The following is a 17,963-nucleotide window of genomic DNA, read 5'->3' as shown; positions in this document are numbered from 1 at the left end:
ATGGAGTATAGATGGTCCGCACAAAATGAGTTCTCACGCGCCATTTTAACTTTATGTCACTTTTAAAATAAGGACTAAGATCGTACTAATGACATGACAGGTGACACAAAATTAAAATGGCGCGTGATAACTCATTTTGTACGCATTGTAAATGTAGTGTTTAGTTTTTAGACGACCTTACTTATGCTACGAAAACATTAGATTAGCAAATCGATTTTCCATTAGTTGACTGAAATCAAAGACTCCCGACATGTCACGAAGAGCACATTAGGCTTGATTTTATCACTAACATCAAATCCGTCACTACTATTATAAATGCGAAAGTGTGTTTGTTAGTTTGTCCTTCAATCATGACGCAAGAATGACGCCTGTCGGAGCAACGGATCGACATTATTTTTTGCGTGGATATATTTAAAAACTTAGAGAGTGTGATAGGCTACTTTTTATCCCGGAAATCAAACAACCTATTATCGATTCTTCATCTTACTCTGATCGTTGAGGTCGCAGTCAAGCAACTGTAAAATCTTGTTTATATGGGGGAAATGCTAGGATAAAAATATGTGAAAAGGTGGGCGGTGATGCATGTCACGCAGCATCGCCTGAAGCTCCCGCTCATCGCTTGAAATTCTTTTTTGGAAAAATGAAATTTGTGGAAAAGTTAGCGCTACTTACATGAGACTAGATCAAACGCCCGTTTATCTTCCGAGGCGACTTTTATCTGACACGTAAGAAGGTTAACTCTTGCCGGTGTTTTGTTCTCGTCAGCGTGGAAGATGTCCAGGAATCCTTCCGCCGTGACTCTGCATCTTCTTTTTTGCCATACCCTCCGCACTTTGCCTTCGGATTTCTTCAGGAGGTACCCGCTTCGTGTTACGCCGTGTTGTTTGTCGCCTTGCAACTGATGGAGGGAGTAGCCACCCATAGCTGCGGCGGCCTGGTGTAAGAGACAGTATAAAATTGACTGTTACACACAAAAAAACGAGCAGGCATATTTTGTTAATGTTTCTTGGTAAACTATCTCCAAACCGTATCAAAATTTTAAAATAATATGTAACCAAAAATTTAAGGATTTAAGGACCAAAGTATTTAGAAATTCTCGTAGAACGCATTCCGTAATTTTTTTTTTAAAACGCTATACTGAATTATTTTAGAATGTATGATCAATAAAGTTTGGGCTCCACTAAAGGAATGTTGTGTAAGTTTTAGAATGCGTGACCAAAAATTTTAGGTCCCAAATGAGGAATTTCGACATAGCAGAATTCTTTAAAAAGGCACACATTTTCATTTATATCATGGGTGCTATTTCAGTAAGTAAGCAGACGCAGGGAATTAATAAAATTAGCCTTTTTCTGAACATCAGTGTAGTGGAGGCAGTTTAAAAAATAAGTCTATGCTGAAAAGTCACAGTGGTACATAATCTAAGAACTTATTTTCCGATATATGATGATAAGACATAACCTCTAGTTCCTACCGGATTATCTAACAATCTTGTTACACTATTAATCACTAATGTAACAAAAGAAGGCGTTGTCCGTTTCAATGTCAAGCGTAATCGATAACACTTCAGTGGTAGCCGATTATGTTTAAGCCCATGTAATGGATAGAAAGCCTTTCAGGCTTACTCGACAATTTACTAATGCTCGTAATTCTTAATACACTTATAGGGTTTCCTAAAGTTGATTATCGTTTTTTTTTCGAATATAAGCACCTCATAGTGAGGTGTCAGATATAAGTCTGGTAAAAAAGCAGACCCCAGCTACTTCTATTCTACTATAGTTAATTAAGCAGCGCAGAGGAAATAGGTATTACCAATTTTCGGGTGTTATGAAACATCCTCCTCATTTCTTACGGACTCTCTGAGTATTGCTAGGACAAAGAAAATGTTGGAAAAGTCCTGAAAAGGTGGACTTACATCTCTATCCTGTGGTGTGGCAGCCCTTAGCATATTCCTTAGTTCTAAGAGTCTCCGTCGTTCATCGTCTTGCTGCTGCCTAATCTTCTGCAACTGTACACTAAGATCCGCGACGTATACGCCAAAGTGCTCGATCGTCTTCAGCCCATCTTGAAAATAATTTGTTTGTGCGTGATAGTACTCCACCAGGTGCTGCAGCAGTTCGATGCCCTTCTTTGTTTTTATCTCGTTGAACTTTATCAGGTACTGAAACAATTTTTTCAACATCACTACATGGAACAACGCCAGTTTCCGAGTTCGGTACTAGCACTACAGACAGGGAGACGCCAACACCGTGCGTGGGAATCTCTCCTGTTACCGCATCAGGGAATTACAAGGCGTCGTCGGAATCAACTCGGGCAGAAATCCCATTGTATAGAAATACAAATTACGCGCCCTTCCGTAATCTATAATTAGGTATCATATCTGATGACGCACGAGCGCACGATCGTACGCGCATCATGCCGTAGTGGATCCACATTTATATTTCGTAGTTGTGTAATAATAATACACGCGACCTTGCACAATCTTCTTGGCGTCTCGCCGGCTATGTGTACTATATTATAGTTTGCAGCGTCATATGAATTATGATCGACGAATTTATTTCATTAGAATGATGATGGTGAAATGGTGAAAAACGAATTCTTCTGTCATAAGTATACTTTAGTTCCAATGGAAAAACTATGTTGAAAGACTGCAAAGGATCGTTGTTAAAGCACTTGTGGACAAAAAAAATAGATAACGAATATTGCAAGTAAAATCGCGGACTTCGTTTATATTTGAGTTACAAAACGTGCAGTCAGCCAATCGTTCGGGTGCAAAGTAGGTATACAAAGTGCTCGGTAAGTGCGTGGGTTGGACAACCAAGCTAGCCGAAGCCAGGACTGTTGTCGGTGGAACAGCTACAGAACAAAGCAAGGGTCAAGACGGCTCGCCAGCGGCCCTGCGCGGCGCAAGGCCGGTCGATGACCTGACGCTACAGTACCGCATCGGCTAAAGCACCAGCCACTTTTTCTTTATTATTTATTGCGCCTCTGATTTAAATACTAAATACCTAAAGTCCTAGGAGCTTTATTTAAAAAGCAATTTTTTTCCGCAGAACCCCAAAAAGTCTAACGACGGACAATTTATTCGCAACAACTTCAAGTTTTTCTTTTGAATGCTTCTAACAAAAGAACTTTATTGATTTATATTTTACTTTACTTATTTGACAAAACTTATAGCTCCTCTTTATCCATTCAAACTAACTTTGAGAAGAGAACTTTGTACAAAGAATGGCTCCAACAATAGCCCGAAAGCAGATGTGATCTACGATCAAGCTGTGAGGAGTCGGGTATTTAACCTAAAGAGAGAAGAAAAACTAAAGGATCTAAAGGAACTAAAGAAAGGCATGAAAATATTTTCGAAAAGCTTTTTTTAAATCACTATAGGCACACGCCTGGCCGCGATTACACCTCATGGGAAGATGTGGCCTAAGATGGGAGGCGTTTGCCTAGAAGGTATTTACCCTTGTTTTAAAGATACCCGGATTATAATTGGCTTTAGCCGACTCTGAATAATGCATTGCTACCAGGATATTATAAATATGAAAGATATTAAATTTAGAAACTAGAACGGACAGAAACGTACACGCATAGGATCAAATCTCATCAGGAAATGGAGCCAGCAGAGCGTATAGGCGTCACACCAGGTACACTCAAAAGGTAACCGTAAACTGCTTGTAATGAATAAAACCCGGTCGTTCATAATGCTAGGCAAAGTATGCCACCATTTTATTATGATAGCATACTGACACTAAATTATGCTTAGTGTTTCATTATACATTAATTGTTATACTTCAGTAAGTACATACCTAATATTAAATTCATCCATTATAATACCATGTTTGTATTGCATATGTGCACGATTATACTTAGCTGTAGTAGGTATAGTTAGATATCGTTCAGAAATAGTCTTGCTGGCTTGATCTTGTACATCTCGACTGTACATTACGAAAAATTCGAATACGGGTATAACTTCTAGGGATTGCACAAATACGTTAACCCTTCCTAACATCCAATATTGCCAATAGTTATTCGCTTCAAATAGGTAAAATAGATGTGTATGATAGGATAGATCAGATAGATGAGGCCCGACTTTCTCCGCGTGGATTAAGGTTTTCTTAAAAATCGGACATAGACGTTCAATAGGTGGCGTGCGAGTTGCATTGCAATTTGCAACGCATGATCGGTACAAACTATAAACTAATATGCAATAAAAGCGTTTCTGGAAATTACTAAACCACATTTAAAAATCGCTACATACAACGTTGCAAAGTACGTAGGTACGAGGTACGAGTTAGGAACACTCAACACTCTATGAAGGTTTAATTAAAACCAAACGAATCTGCGAAAAATCTCCATTTCTACCAGAGTATTGACGACATGGTTGAAACGGAAATATAGACAGGATAGAGCGATCACGCACTCATCCGATCCGAATCCGTAAAAATATGAATATAAAAAACATCTACGTCATTATGTATTATGTTAAGCTACATTACAAATAGTTCTACGACTATTTCGGAAGTCACGAACTCGGATCGGGTGAGTGCGTAACCGCCATCAGACTACAAGCTTATAACTACCCTCTTTGTAAATCATAATTATTATGTTTTTAGACATACATAATGACTGAACTACAGAAAGCCTGATTTTCAAAGAGCCAGCCTTTCTGTAGTTTCTGTAACATGTTACGTCACTTGCATTCAACATAATATATATGTAGTGGGTCGTTATCTACGAATATAGTCTAAATAGTACATCGTTAATGCAGCGACCAAGGCAATCAATTGCAGGCGTTGGCACTTGTGCAATAGTATGCTCGTGAACGTTTTACATACACGCATACTTCAACCGCCATAGATAAGCGACGAGCAGACATTTGAAATTCCGGAGCGACAGCGCGAATTTCGCAAGCGCCAACTGATTGCAGTGCGAAGTTTTGTTTAAAATTCTGCAACACCCAACGCAAGTTTTCAAGTGCGAATGTTTAGATTAGGTACGCAACTTACATATTATTACGTTACAGTAAGTTACAAATTACAATAACGGTCTGCTGGCAATTTTGGGGAATGAACTGTACTGACAATGACATTTGTATGTCATTGTCATATGTCGCTGACCCTAAAATTGTTGGTACCGTAGACAGAGTTGACTTATTACAGTAGGGTATCAATTATCATATCACTGGAGGATTCCATGGAATTAGGAATCATTAGGTACCTACTTAGCATACTGTCATTATTATTTATCAACTTATCAGAAGAAAGTCGCGACTTCATCTTTACTAAGAAATTCGAAAGGTCGCAACTGAATTCTATAGAACTAAAGTCAAGTTCTGCCTCCAAACCTGTAGTATATTACTTACTAACATACTTGCTTTTTCTGATTCCTCATTTTTTGAAATTTTTCAGTTCATATATTACGAGAACTATTTATACAAATAATGAGTTTTTACTATTAGTTTATCGAACATTATCAAGCCAAAACGATAGTGCTAATTGCTATGTATCCAGAGTATTCAATGAAAAATGCGGTACAATGGTCTAGCAAACTACCAATTACTATACTAATCTATCCAAATACGCGTAGTTATTTTAACTGTGCCACCGTTCTAATCTAAACTTAGTTTAGTGAAATTCTGTTGCCATACGTTATCAAGGGCGATAACTTTTGTGATAAAAGTGTACGAGTGGCTTTACAAGTTACCTACTACATCAACTCTGATTATAACATTATTATTATTTGTTATTTAACCGATATTCAAACAGAGGGAAAGGTCTCTATTAGACCTTGAATGTGTATTATTATTATTATCATCATCATTAGTACTTAAATCATTTCTTATAGCCAATAAAAGTTTGTATGATGTATCTATCTATTGAATATTATGTTCTAACGGCCGAAATTAATAATCAATCTATCTGAAGTCTGTCGATAAGTTACTTAGCAACGTCGTTTTTCATCAAAAAAGACCATACAATTTCTGAGATACAAATTATACCAACGTTTCTACGTTCAACCCGTTACGAATAGATTGATCATTATTAATTTCGCCAATAAGTAAATGCCAATATGTAGTTGTACCTCCGGATTAGGGGTCGACATATCGACAAAACAAACACCTGAAAAAAATCCCGATGTAGATGACATTCGTTCTATGTTTAGGAGAGCCTTAAAACTATTTAAACATTATAAATAGAATAAAAAAAGCCTTATCTCCCGCCGAAACAATACGAACAAAGAAATGTGAACGTAAACAACAAAGCAAGATTTATCAACTATATATGCATGTAGGTAGTAATGGTAAACATAATGGTAGCTACAACACCACGAGGGCGAAGTCGCGGGCAACCACTGTGTTATTGTAAGAGCAAACAATACGAAGCCGATGTAGAGGACAACCTGGCAAGTGTAATTGAGAGGTCGGTCATTCACATGGCCCGCACGCGCCTTATACAAAACATGATAGCATAAAGGTTCGTACGCACCTGAGCGGCGCGGCGCGGCGCTTCAGTGAGCTTCACGTCGCGGCACAGAGCTTCAAAATATCATTTCTATCATTTTGTATGGCGCATATCGCACTAGAGCGGCGCGGCGCGGCGCTTCACCGCGCGTTGCCGCGCGGCACGGCTGGAGAGAATATTTTGAAGCGCACCGAAGCGACGCGCAGTGCAGTGACGCTAGTGCGACATACCCAGCGGCGCGGCGCGGCGCTTCAGTATGCGTACGTCGCTCGAATAAGATACACGCGCATCTTGTTAGGTATTTAAAGTACAGGCAAGAATCGGCAAGATAGACCTCAAAATAAATAACGTAGGTTAAATTTTTGACACATGACGTGTTCCTCATGCTCTTAGAAGTATATCCTCAAAGGTCCCAACCCCTAGGATGTCGGCTTCCCCCCTTCCCAGTGTCTAAATGTATAAATGTCTCTCCGAGCGTTATGAGAAAACATCAATGGTAAAAATAATCCTGATTAAATAACTATAATATATTATGTACATATTATACCTACCTACTTCATCTAGGTAGAATTAATAGTTTCGGAAATATGCCTACCTATTGTTGTACTTGTGTTTATATTATACTAGCTTATGCCCGCGACGTCGTCCGCGTGGACTACACAAATCTCGAACCCCTATTTTACCCCCTTAGGGGTTGAATTTTCATAAATCCCTTTTTAGCGGATGTCTACGTCATATTAGCTAGTTAGCTAGCCAGCATGCCAAATTTCAGCCCGATCCGTCAAGTAGTTTGAGCTGTGCGTTGATAGATCAGTCAGTCAGTCACCTTTTTCTTTTATATAGGTATTTAGATATAATATGTACCTGTGTTTACCTGCCTATTTTATATATTCTATTGCACATAAAACAAAGACATTTTGCGAAAATGCTTTTTCTAATGTAATTTCCACAGAACCTAAGGGACTAGCTGATGCCCGCAACTTCGTTCGCGTAGATGTAGGTTTTTTAAAAATCCCGTGGAAACTTTTTGATTTTCGGGATAAAACTAGCCTATGTGTAGGTACACATAGGCTACTTTTATCCTACAGGGTATAATCTATCTCAGGTATATAGGTACTAGTAGGTAATTCCCGGAAATGTGCTCACCTATAGAAAAATCTAAATCCACGCGGACGAAGTCGCAGGCATCATCTAGTTGCATTTTTTTTTTAGATTTTTAATCCCGTGTGAACTCTTTGATTTTCCGGGATAAAAAGTTGCCTACCTCTGTCAATTCCCGGAATGCAAGCTACCTCTGGTCCAAACTTCATATAAATGGGCCTTTAACAATCCTGTGGAAATTCTTTCATTTTCCAGGATAAAAAGTAGCCTGTCCTTCCCCGGGATGTAATTCAACTTTGTACCAAATTTCATCAAATTCGGTTAAGCTGTTGAGCCGTGAAAAGCTAGTAGATAGACAGACAAATACACTTTTGCGTTGATAATAATATAAGTATGGATATGCATAAATATTTTTTTATAATTTCCATAAAAACTATCATCATCATCATCATCAACCGATAGATATGTCCACTGCTGGACACAGGTTTCTTGTAGGATTATATTACCGACCTGTGTGGTATACCTATTGTTTCTAATGTAATTTCCACAAAAACTATTAGGCAATAGCATAAAGAATTTTGTCTTCGACATTCTGAAGTAAATGTGAAATGGTACAGAGTCATTAAGAAGGCGAGGAAACAAAATGTGATATCCTTCTTGATATCGTGACTTTGGTATGTCAGCAATCCATTTCTTCTTCTTTTTTAGGGTTCCGTACCTCAAAAGGAAAAACGGAACTCTTATAGGATCACTTTGTTGTCTGTCTGTCTGTCTGTCTGTCTGTCTGTCTGTCTGTCTGTCTGTCCGTCTGTCTGTCAAGAAACCTACAGGGTACTTCCCGTTGACCTAGAATCATGAAATTTGGCAGGTAGGTAGATCTTATAGCTGACATTTGGGGAAAAATCTGAAAACCGTGAATTTAGGGTTAGATCACACAAAAAAAATTAAATTGTGGTCATGAACTAATAATTAGTATTTTCAACTTTCGAAGTGAGTGACTATACCAAGTGGGTATCATATGAAAGGTCTTCACCTGTACATTTTAAAACAGATTTTTATTTATTTTTATGCATCATAGTTTTTGAATTATCGAAATCATACGACTGTAGTACGGAACCCTCATTGCGCGAGCCTGACTCGCACTTGGCCGGTTTTTTCTCTTCGATAATTCGTTCTTCTTCTGCACAAAAAAGAAATAATAATCAAATCCTCTTCACTGTCGCTCATCTTGCGACGTTGTTGCTCGTACGCGAACGGGTGTAAAAGTGACGCGCAAGTGACGCGAGCTGCCGCGTACTGAAGTTGTAGTGCGGTAGGTACCGTCGAGCGGCCTGAGGTGAAGCGTTCTGCAGTCGGACTGAAGCGCCGCGCCGCGCCGCTCAGGTGCGTACGAACCTTAATTATTATAAAACAAAATATTATGACCTCATAGCTTTTAACTTAAGTACAAGTTTCAAGTGAACAGCTATATTGATTTAATATCGTGGCCTAGATGTGTATCAGAATGAAAATAGATAAATCAATGCTGACTGTTGCTGTTACTATTAGCATAGCACGAGTAGATAGTTATTTATATCCTCTAAAGTCGAACGTTGTACTTTTGTACAAGCGATGTTTCTGGAATCCGGTCGGTTATAATTTAAAAGTTTAACTCTAGAAGGATATAAATAAGATTTCTATATTAAGGTGGAAGACACGGTCTGCCCGCGAAATTCAAATTTAATTTGGTTTTTCGCAATTTGTAAACTAATACGACAAAGTAGGCTTATGGCATTGAGCCCCTAGCAGTAGCCAGTATCATCTTCACAGGCTTATATAAAAATATCAACATGAAAGTGTCCAGTTTAAGAAATTAGTCAAAATAATGAGTTTGACGTGAGCTACTCACAAATTACCTACTGCTTTTTCAAGAAATCGAATTTGATTTTACGTTTACAAGATGTGCATCTTTCAACAATTTATCAGCTGCAGTAATAACAAACAAATTCTTTACTTTAATCTAAAAAAAAACCTAAAAAAAATTCAATATCGGTTCAGTAGTTTCAGAAATTACCCCCTACAAACAAACTGACAAACTTTTTCTCTTTATAATATTAGTAGGTATAAATAGGTATAAATTGTATATTTTACCACTGGTATTTCTCTTATTAAAGCTGGGTGAAGCGAGGTTAAGCCCGCTCACACAGAAGTTTCATAAAACAAAGGCGAAAAAGCGCTATATTTTATTGAAAGCAGCCTTTATTGCGAGACAGCTTTTATTTCGGTCCAACTATTACAGCTGGCAATTTACATGAAGCCGTTGGAAAAATCCACTATCATTAATTCTGTTAGAGAAAACAACAAGAATGAGACCTATGTGAAGACACTCAACTCACACTAGGGTTTACGGAACCGGTCCTTTTTTGAGAACCGGGAATTTCGGTACTTTTACCCAAAGGAACCGGGATTTCCCGGTTCTTTCGGGAATTTCGGTTTCTTCATAGTTTTTTTAAATAAAACAAGTTATACGCTTTAGAACTCATAAAAGTAAACCGCAATACGCTTTAAAAGTATTTTTTATTGGAACTTATATTGTGTGAGTTTAAAAATAAAATAAAACTAGAATCAATCAAGTCTTTTCATATTTTGCTTCTATTTTCTATTCAGCATTTAACTCATCTTCTTACGTCAAAGCAATGTTTTGTACTTCAAGTACTTCAGAGTCACGGTCACGGTCTCTCGTCGGTTCACCTTGTGAGGTTGGTACTGGTAAGGGTTGAGCTGGATATGCTGTGGTTGTTGAGGTTTTAGTGCGGCTTAGCAATGATACTATTCCGTTGCACATTTCATCACTGCTTGGGTGAGGAAATACTGTTAAATCTTCATCATTTTGTTGAAGGAAATAATTTTATGGATTTTGCAAGTAATTCAGCGTCGCAGCAGTAAAATTGAGACGCCTTTCTGTGTATCGTTTTTTTAACATTTTAATTATTTTTTCGGCCACATAACTATTTTCAATATTTGCTAATTTTCTTAGTGCAAGTTTAATTGCAACATCTGCTTTCAATAATGTAGAATCATGACGACATAAAGCCTCTAATACGGTTTTAATAATGTCAAGAACTTCATGTAACTTCCCAATCTGCTCCCACTCTCCTTCTGAGAATTTTATTTTAGAGTTTAAATCAATTAATGCTTTCCCAATGCAAGTTCGCAGCTTTAAGAATCGTTCAAGCGTATTAGCGAGGCTACTCCAACGTGTTACTGAGTCACAGGTTAGTGAATATTCTTTATGAAAATCTTCGATGACGTACTTTTGCAGGACGTCATCATTTTTAGTTGGAGACTTGCGAAAAAGTTTAACAACTTTTTTGACTTTTAAGAGCAAACCTCTCTGTTCAAATTGACGTTCTGAAATTAAACACGTTTCATTTTGAGACAAGAACTCGACGCCATCGTCTTCGTTGTCTGAATCCGAATCCTCATCTAAAGATTCTCTGATCACTTGAAGTCTCTGCCTACTCAGTGCTGCCAAAGGAATATCGTCATCATCGTCTTCTACTTCCATTGAAACATGAGTTTCTTCTTCAGATCGTTCTTCTGCCTCACAAGTGACATCATTTTTGTAAAAAACATCTGAAATTGCATGTTGAAGTGCATTTTTGGTGGTAAGACGATAGATATTTGCCAAATTTCACCATCATACTGCATCCGTCCGTTGTCTCTGCGATGATGTCATCTTCCAACGACACCCCGAACTCATTTAATTTGCTGCTTATTTCTTCAACGCATTTCTTCGCTGGTAAGGAACCGTTAACTCTGATGAGCCCCAAATTTTTAAAGTTTTTGCCTCCAGAAAAATGACGCGAGCGTAAATTTAAGCTCAGATATCTACGGTTTTGAACCGATGTCCACTCATCAAACGACATAGAAAACTTACGGCCCTCCGTAGCTTTTCAAATTCGAGCGAGCGAGAGAAGGTAGGCTTGTTAAGTTACCGTGCGCTATTTATTTTAGCGCTGAATTCACGTTAGTTTTGAACTTTAGAACAGTAGAAAGTATAAAAAAGTAAAGTTAGATTATGTATGTAATAGTAGCGTGAATCATGTACCTAATTAAGATAAAATTCCCGAAAGTACCGAAAGAACCGGGAAATCAAATTGATTTCCCGGTTCTTTTTTACTGACAAAAGTACCGGGAATTCTCGGTACTTTCGAGACCGGGATTTCCCGGTTCTGAACCCTAACTCACACTCGAGGAAAATAATTGCGGCATTTCATACGCATTTCATGCGCTCTTTAGGGAAGGCCTATGTCCAACAGTGGACGTCCACAGGCTGATGATGATACGGGAGGGAGTTACAATTCAAATAATTTCGGTCGGGGGTGTATGTTAGGGGGTTGGGGTGTCTGATGGCTTTCTCAAAGTAGTTTTTGGAAAGTTGTTTGAAGTAATAAGCTATTATCGGGAGTTGGAGGTCTCTATGGAGGTCCACGTTGCGCACGTACCACAGGGAGCCCGTGGCCGTACGCATGAACTTATTTTGTAGGACTTAGAGAGGTTTGAGAGAGGATGGTTGTAAGATGTGCAAATGCGACACAGGCATATGACATTATTGGGCGGATGCACGTCTTGTTGGGCATAGTGTACTTACTTAATTTTTGTATGGTTACGTATTGTTTCAATTCTTTCGCTTCGAATGTAGACACAATTTATTATAATGTCACACGCTAAAAGCTTTTACATGTAAGCATAAATACTTGAGTGAAATTTGCCAAAAACATTTTGCAAAGTGGTTACGCACTTTAGAACAGTTGTCTACTAACTTTGTAATGTAACTTGGGAAATCGTCCGAAATTCATACAGCAATATTTACGCTGCAGGTATGTTTCATATGCATTTCCGAACTCAATACTTTGATTGCTGACACTTTCAATAAAATACAGCATGCCGATATAACACATTTTTATTAAATCCACAAAAGTCATTATTTGGCAATAAACCAAACCTCGATTTTCGTATTACTAATAGATAGTCTGCCAACAAACACATTTGGTAGCTCTACTATTGGCGAATAATTGAAAACATGCATATAATATCTATATAACTTATAATAAAACTGTAACAGGTCCAATTCTGTACATTGAAGATGTTTTGAAAAAATTTTGGAGGGCACACTACAATCGATACTGAACCAAAAACTATTTTTTTTTCTGTCTGTACCATGGCCGCGCATCACGCCGAAACTACTGAATGAATTCAAATTTCAAATGAAACCTGGCATGATTTTAGGCCATACTATGAGTAAGGACATAGAATACTTTTTATTTCGATCTAATAATCTAGTAGGTACCTACATCCTATGCTATTGAAATGCTAATAGGCACCTTCTGCTGAGTTCACTCATTTGTAATATGTTGGTAACATAAAGAAGATGCGAGTGAAGTTGGCAAAAGGTCGTGCCTGTTAAACTAAATCAACTGTAAATTTTATTATACCACTCACCTCACACATTTGCAACTGAAACAACCTCCGTTCCTTTTCCATCTCATCAGCTATTTCAGCCGGCGTGACCTCACTCCTGATAAGACCGGCCTCCTTAGCCTGTGACTTTTTCTCCTTCTCTATTTTCAGGTACTTGGACTCGTAATCTTTGGAAGCCTTGTCGAATGGCCTTTTCAAATCGCCCTTGACACCTCTGAGATCACCCTTTAGAAGACTGTCCACGGGAAACATCACTATGTTGTTTACGTTCTGCATCTGTAGGAAAGAAAATATTGGGTGGTAATTTTTCTCAAAAATTTAACTGCATAGTAGTTCAACAGATCATATGAGTAAGTACTGTATTGTTTTTAACAGACATCTCAGTTACATGAAAAAGTAACAGATCAGAGGTCGTCCTTTTTAATTTTTTTTTAATGAGAACTCAATATAATAAATTGGCGAATGCCGAAAATGCCGTTTATTGCGTTTTATCGGAAAAGCTATTGCAATTATGAAACCCATTAAAATAATTTGTTTTGGTGGAATAATCCAAAAACAAATCTCCCGAGACTACCTCACCTCATTATAGAATAAATTCTCTATTAGTTAACGTATCTGGATCTCAAATGCAGTCGTGCTAGACCACAATATCCTCCTCAGTAGTGAAATAAAACGAACAACCCTGTTTAAGACACTCGTTAAAAATCGAGTAGTAAACTAGGTTAGCGAATTTAAAATGATAATAAAATTCAATCGCTGGAACGCAACGGCTGTTTGATTTTACATTTCAAACAAAACTAAGAACGAGAATTTGATTTTTTACTTATATAATAAATTAATAACCAGTTTTTGAGAATGTCCATTTCTTATATTATCACATAATTTGCTCGGCCGGCCGTTATCAAAAGTAACCACGACATCTGCACAGCCAGGTGATAAGTGAGTATTTTATGACCTAAATAGTTGCAGGTGCCCTTATTGAAAGAAAGTTTTAATTGCCGAGCAACATCGACACATTAAATGGCCCTGATCTACATTTCATTAAAATTATTGAATTAAAAAATTGTCATGTTTACTCCCTCTTAACTTTGTGATACTTGAACAGTAATTTAAGATTATAAAATATGTACCTACTTAATATATTTGGCGATTTCACCGTAGCCAGTTTTTATAAGCACTAGTTACAAATTTCCCTTAATTTCGGAGCATGATTTTTATTCTTCATTTTACTCTTGATTTCAAATAATATTTTATTTTAACCGACGTATTCTATTTTATAGCCAGAAAGATTTCCTGTTGTTCTGCACAGCTAAAAAACGCAATATTTCTACGTAACAAGTAGGTACCTATTTACGTAGCAAAATCTACTTTCTGCAAATGTCAAGTATCAAAGATCAACCATAACAAATGCAAATGAGTACAGATTTGCAAGTGTTGCAAGCGTGCTTTTTGTCGGAAATATCGAAATCAAAATGTCAATTTCATTAACAATAATAATAATTTATTAAGTTGCCTTCATTTAAAATAACAAAAGTAAGAATATACCTACTTATGTTGTTTACGGAGTGTTATTTCACGTGATGGCTTTATTTAATGCCAGATTTACAAACTAGAATAAACATTTTGTCAAACCCGCAAAAACACTTTCAAAAATCAGAGCTTCAAGCGAAAACGTGTCATCAAAGGTAAAAAAGTGAAGTGCCCAAAAATAGCAGCTGTAAGGAAAACATCCTTGAATTTTGAACAGGCAACCTTATGACACCTGCCGTTATATTGGGAATCATCAAAAAATTATGCATAAAACCACATACATAAAAGCTACAACCGCTAGAAAGGGTTAATTGTGTAATCAATGGAGCGTAAACGCTACTGACAGACGAGAGGGCTAATAACAAAGGGTTGCACACAATGAAACCCTTCCTGAACATTGTTGGAGACCACTGAACAGCATGTTAATTGATAGACTGCAAGAAAATTGCAGACGATGTTACAATGACATAAGGGAAAACCCGAACGAGTTCGAAGTTTACAAACCCCTGCCCATTTGATTATTATATCTCCGGTCTATTTGGAATAATGACAGAAGGATATTTAGATAGGATGGATAGGATATCTGATGCATAATCAAAACATACTTTGTAAAAACTCTGCCGCTTTGGCTGGCCTGCAGTTCAGCGTTCTGCGTTGGGTGGGAATATTTATCAATGTCTTTCTGTGATATTATAAACTACCTAACTATACGTATATTTAAATTTACAAACTATCTACTATATTATTGGTGCTCGCATTTTTAGTACATTAGCCATTTCCCACAGCAACATAATTTTTCGTTCCCCTGCTGCAACATTAAGCTCCTATTCAATTAAAATCCAATACAAATAAATATATATCCGAGTTACATTTGAAACAAATCTAACTACATATACATATTTACGCATGGACGTGAGGCGTGTTACGAGTGTAACAAAACTATTGCAACCGAAAAAGAATTTTTTATATAAATATTAAACATAGATACTTCATTGAAGTAGACTTACAAGCTCTTATAGATCTTCAAAGGTACTTCTGGGCCGATAAATTGCTTCTCTTTCCCAACTTCGACAATCACTTTACGCCCCAATTCATCAACATTTTTCACAAAAAAATCTGCTTATGCCAGTTTATTCTTATCTGCTTGTAAAATTCTGATGACAATAGCCATTTAGGAATTGATAACAGAACTTCAGATTCAGAAGCAATCTACTGATACTACTAACATAATTCAGTTATTGGGCGTCTTCCTCATAATGTATCCCTAATGGATTGTTAATAGGCTTTTAGCAGTAATTGAACTAAATTGGCATTGGCATATTATTACTTAACTAATTGGGTATTTGACTCCAATTTTTTTATTACTTTATTATAAACTAGAATAATGACGTAGACTGAAAAAACTAATTAAAACTAATAATTAAATCGATCAAATAACAAAAAAGTTATAAGCATTTAAATATTTCTGATTAGACAGAGATAGCGATACAGCAGTTTGACGTCACACCTACTAATGTCATAGTAGCTTCGTGCGGTTTCATACAAATTTTCGTTTTGCGAGAAAGGGATAGAAGACCCTACCACTCCAAAATTAAAAGGCCTGTAACTTTGTAAGTCTTTGTTGGATTTTAATATTTTTTCAGTGTACGTCATTATTTTTATCCTAGTTTATAATAAAGTAATAATATTTATCAAATTCAAAAGTAGGAAAGTACCCAATTATGTACAGTTAGTATTTATGAGAACTTTTAATAGTTTTGTTTAGAATTTCATTTTCTACGTCACAGTGACTTCAGGTGCAGGCCAGAGGTCTTAGATTTACAAAAGTAAAAGTGTTCCCATATCATTTATCGCATTGACATGAAACTTTGTACAGTTATTGTAGGGACTTGCGGGAAGGATTTTGACATAGTAACATCAACGTAAAATAGGTAGCACGTGCGGCGTACCAAGAGGCAATTCAACCCATGCTGCACTTTAGCTAGTAGGCTCATAAAAATACTGTTGTATAGAAGCAGGCGTTATTTTGCGGAAGTCCATGATATACAATAAACCAAATCGATAATCCGCTGAAACAGCGGATTATAGCAAATTGAGATTTTGGTTCATTGTATATCATAAAAATACATTACTCAACAACTAGATGATATCCACGACTTCGTTCGCGTGGATTTGGGTTTTTAAATTCCCATGGAAAGTGGGAACTCTTTGATTTTCCGGGCCAAAAGTAGCTTACATCCGTCTCCGGGATGCAAGTTATCTTTGTACCAAACGACAAAATCGGTTAAAAGGATGTGTTGTGAAAAGGTGCATTTATAATATTGGTATGGATGCAGTTTGCAGACATAACTTGTGTTCAATAAAAGTTTTATTTATATCCGTAGCTAAAACACGGTATGTATAAAAGCCGAGAGAATACGCTTGAAATGTATCAGATTATGTCGATAAGGTTAAGAATAGACTTGTTACTGAAAATCGATACATGGAATATAAAAGAACAATGGAGTTTGCTTATATCGTGAGCTGTTATTTTGTATATTTTTCGTTTCGATATGAGCTTGTGTATAATAATGTCTTTACTAATACGAAGTTGAACGACTTTGAGGAATACAGACTAAGATAGGGAATTTTTGAAGTACAAAACTTGCATACTTACTAGAATGTAGGGAGGCACAAATATTCATATTTGGGTTATACGGCTGTACCGAGATAACAACAAAGAAGATACACTAGACTAGACCTCATCTTGCCGGTGTCTGGAGATATAAGTCCCGCAAATTGCTGTTGCGTTGGAACCATGTCTCATCAACATCGAAATGACGTCATTTTGACGTCAGCCGAAATAAAATATACTATCAGCTCGAAACATCACCCAAGTAACACAAAAGTGCTGCATATCAACTGATTTACCGTCCACATTGGAAACTTTAGCTGCATAAACGTTCTATATAATAGCTGAATAATAGCTGAATAATAGCATCCTCAGAAGATATAACTCTGATTTGGGCACAAATTATTCAGCAACTAGCTGATTAACTGCCCACAACTGCGTTATATCAGCATTATATAAGCATTATTAAAGGTAACAGCCGCCCCAAGAGCTGAACATTGGCTGATAAAGAGAGTGTATGTTACCCATCATGCAGCTAAAACTACAAACCAGCACCCTTTTTACGCTTTTATGCAGCTAAAAGAGAAATTGTTGAACGCGCATTAGCAATTTGCGGGAATGATAAATAGATTTTCCAGAAACTATGCTTCTTATTATTTTCTGGAATTTCCCTGGAGTGAATATGGCGATACAATACTATCATTAAAATAAGTACGTCTTTAATGTGTATCTAACATAAAATCAAATCTGAATAGATAAAAAGAAAAATCCTGACTCACGACTGACTCATCAATACCCAG

At 37.0% G+C, this 17,963-nt stretch overlaps 1 protein-coding gene across 5 annotated transcripts in view; it reads right to left on the bottom strand.

Moving 5' to 3' along the window:
- The window catches only part of Asap (ArfGAP domain of ASAP), a 70,475-nt gene that overhangs the window by 19,738 nt on the left and 32,774 nt on the right, over nt 1-17,963 (bottom strand). For all 5 annotated transcript variants that reach the window (XM_069504319.1, XM_034975684.2, XM_034975677.2 and 2 more), the window contains exons 4-6: nt 13,044-13,298; nt 1,913-2,158; nt 673-934 (exon numbers count right to left, since the gene is read on the bottom strand). In XM_069504319.1, the coding sequence (XP_069360420.1) occupies nt 673-934; nt 1,913-2,158; nt 13,044-13,298 (763 nt within the window). The remainder of the gene's footprint in view (nt 1-672; nt 935-1,912; nt 2,159-13,043; nt 13,299-17,963) is intronic.

This window comes from Maniola hyperantus, chromosome 2 (genome assembly GCF_902806685.2).
Source record: "Maniola hyperantus chromosome 2, iAphHyp1.2, whole genome shotgun sequence".
Taxonomy (NCBI): domain Eukaryota; kingdom Metazoa; phylum Arthropoda; class Insecta; order Lepidoptera; family Nymphalidae; genus Maniola; species Maniola hyperantus.
Note: the sequence above shows the minus strand (reverse complement) of the source record. Positions and strands in the feature narration are given on the sequence as shown.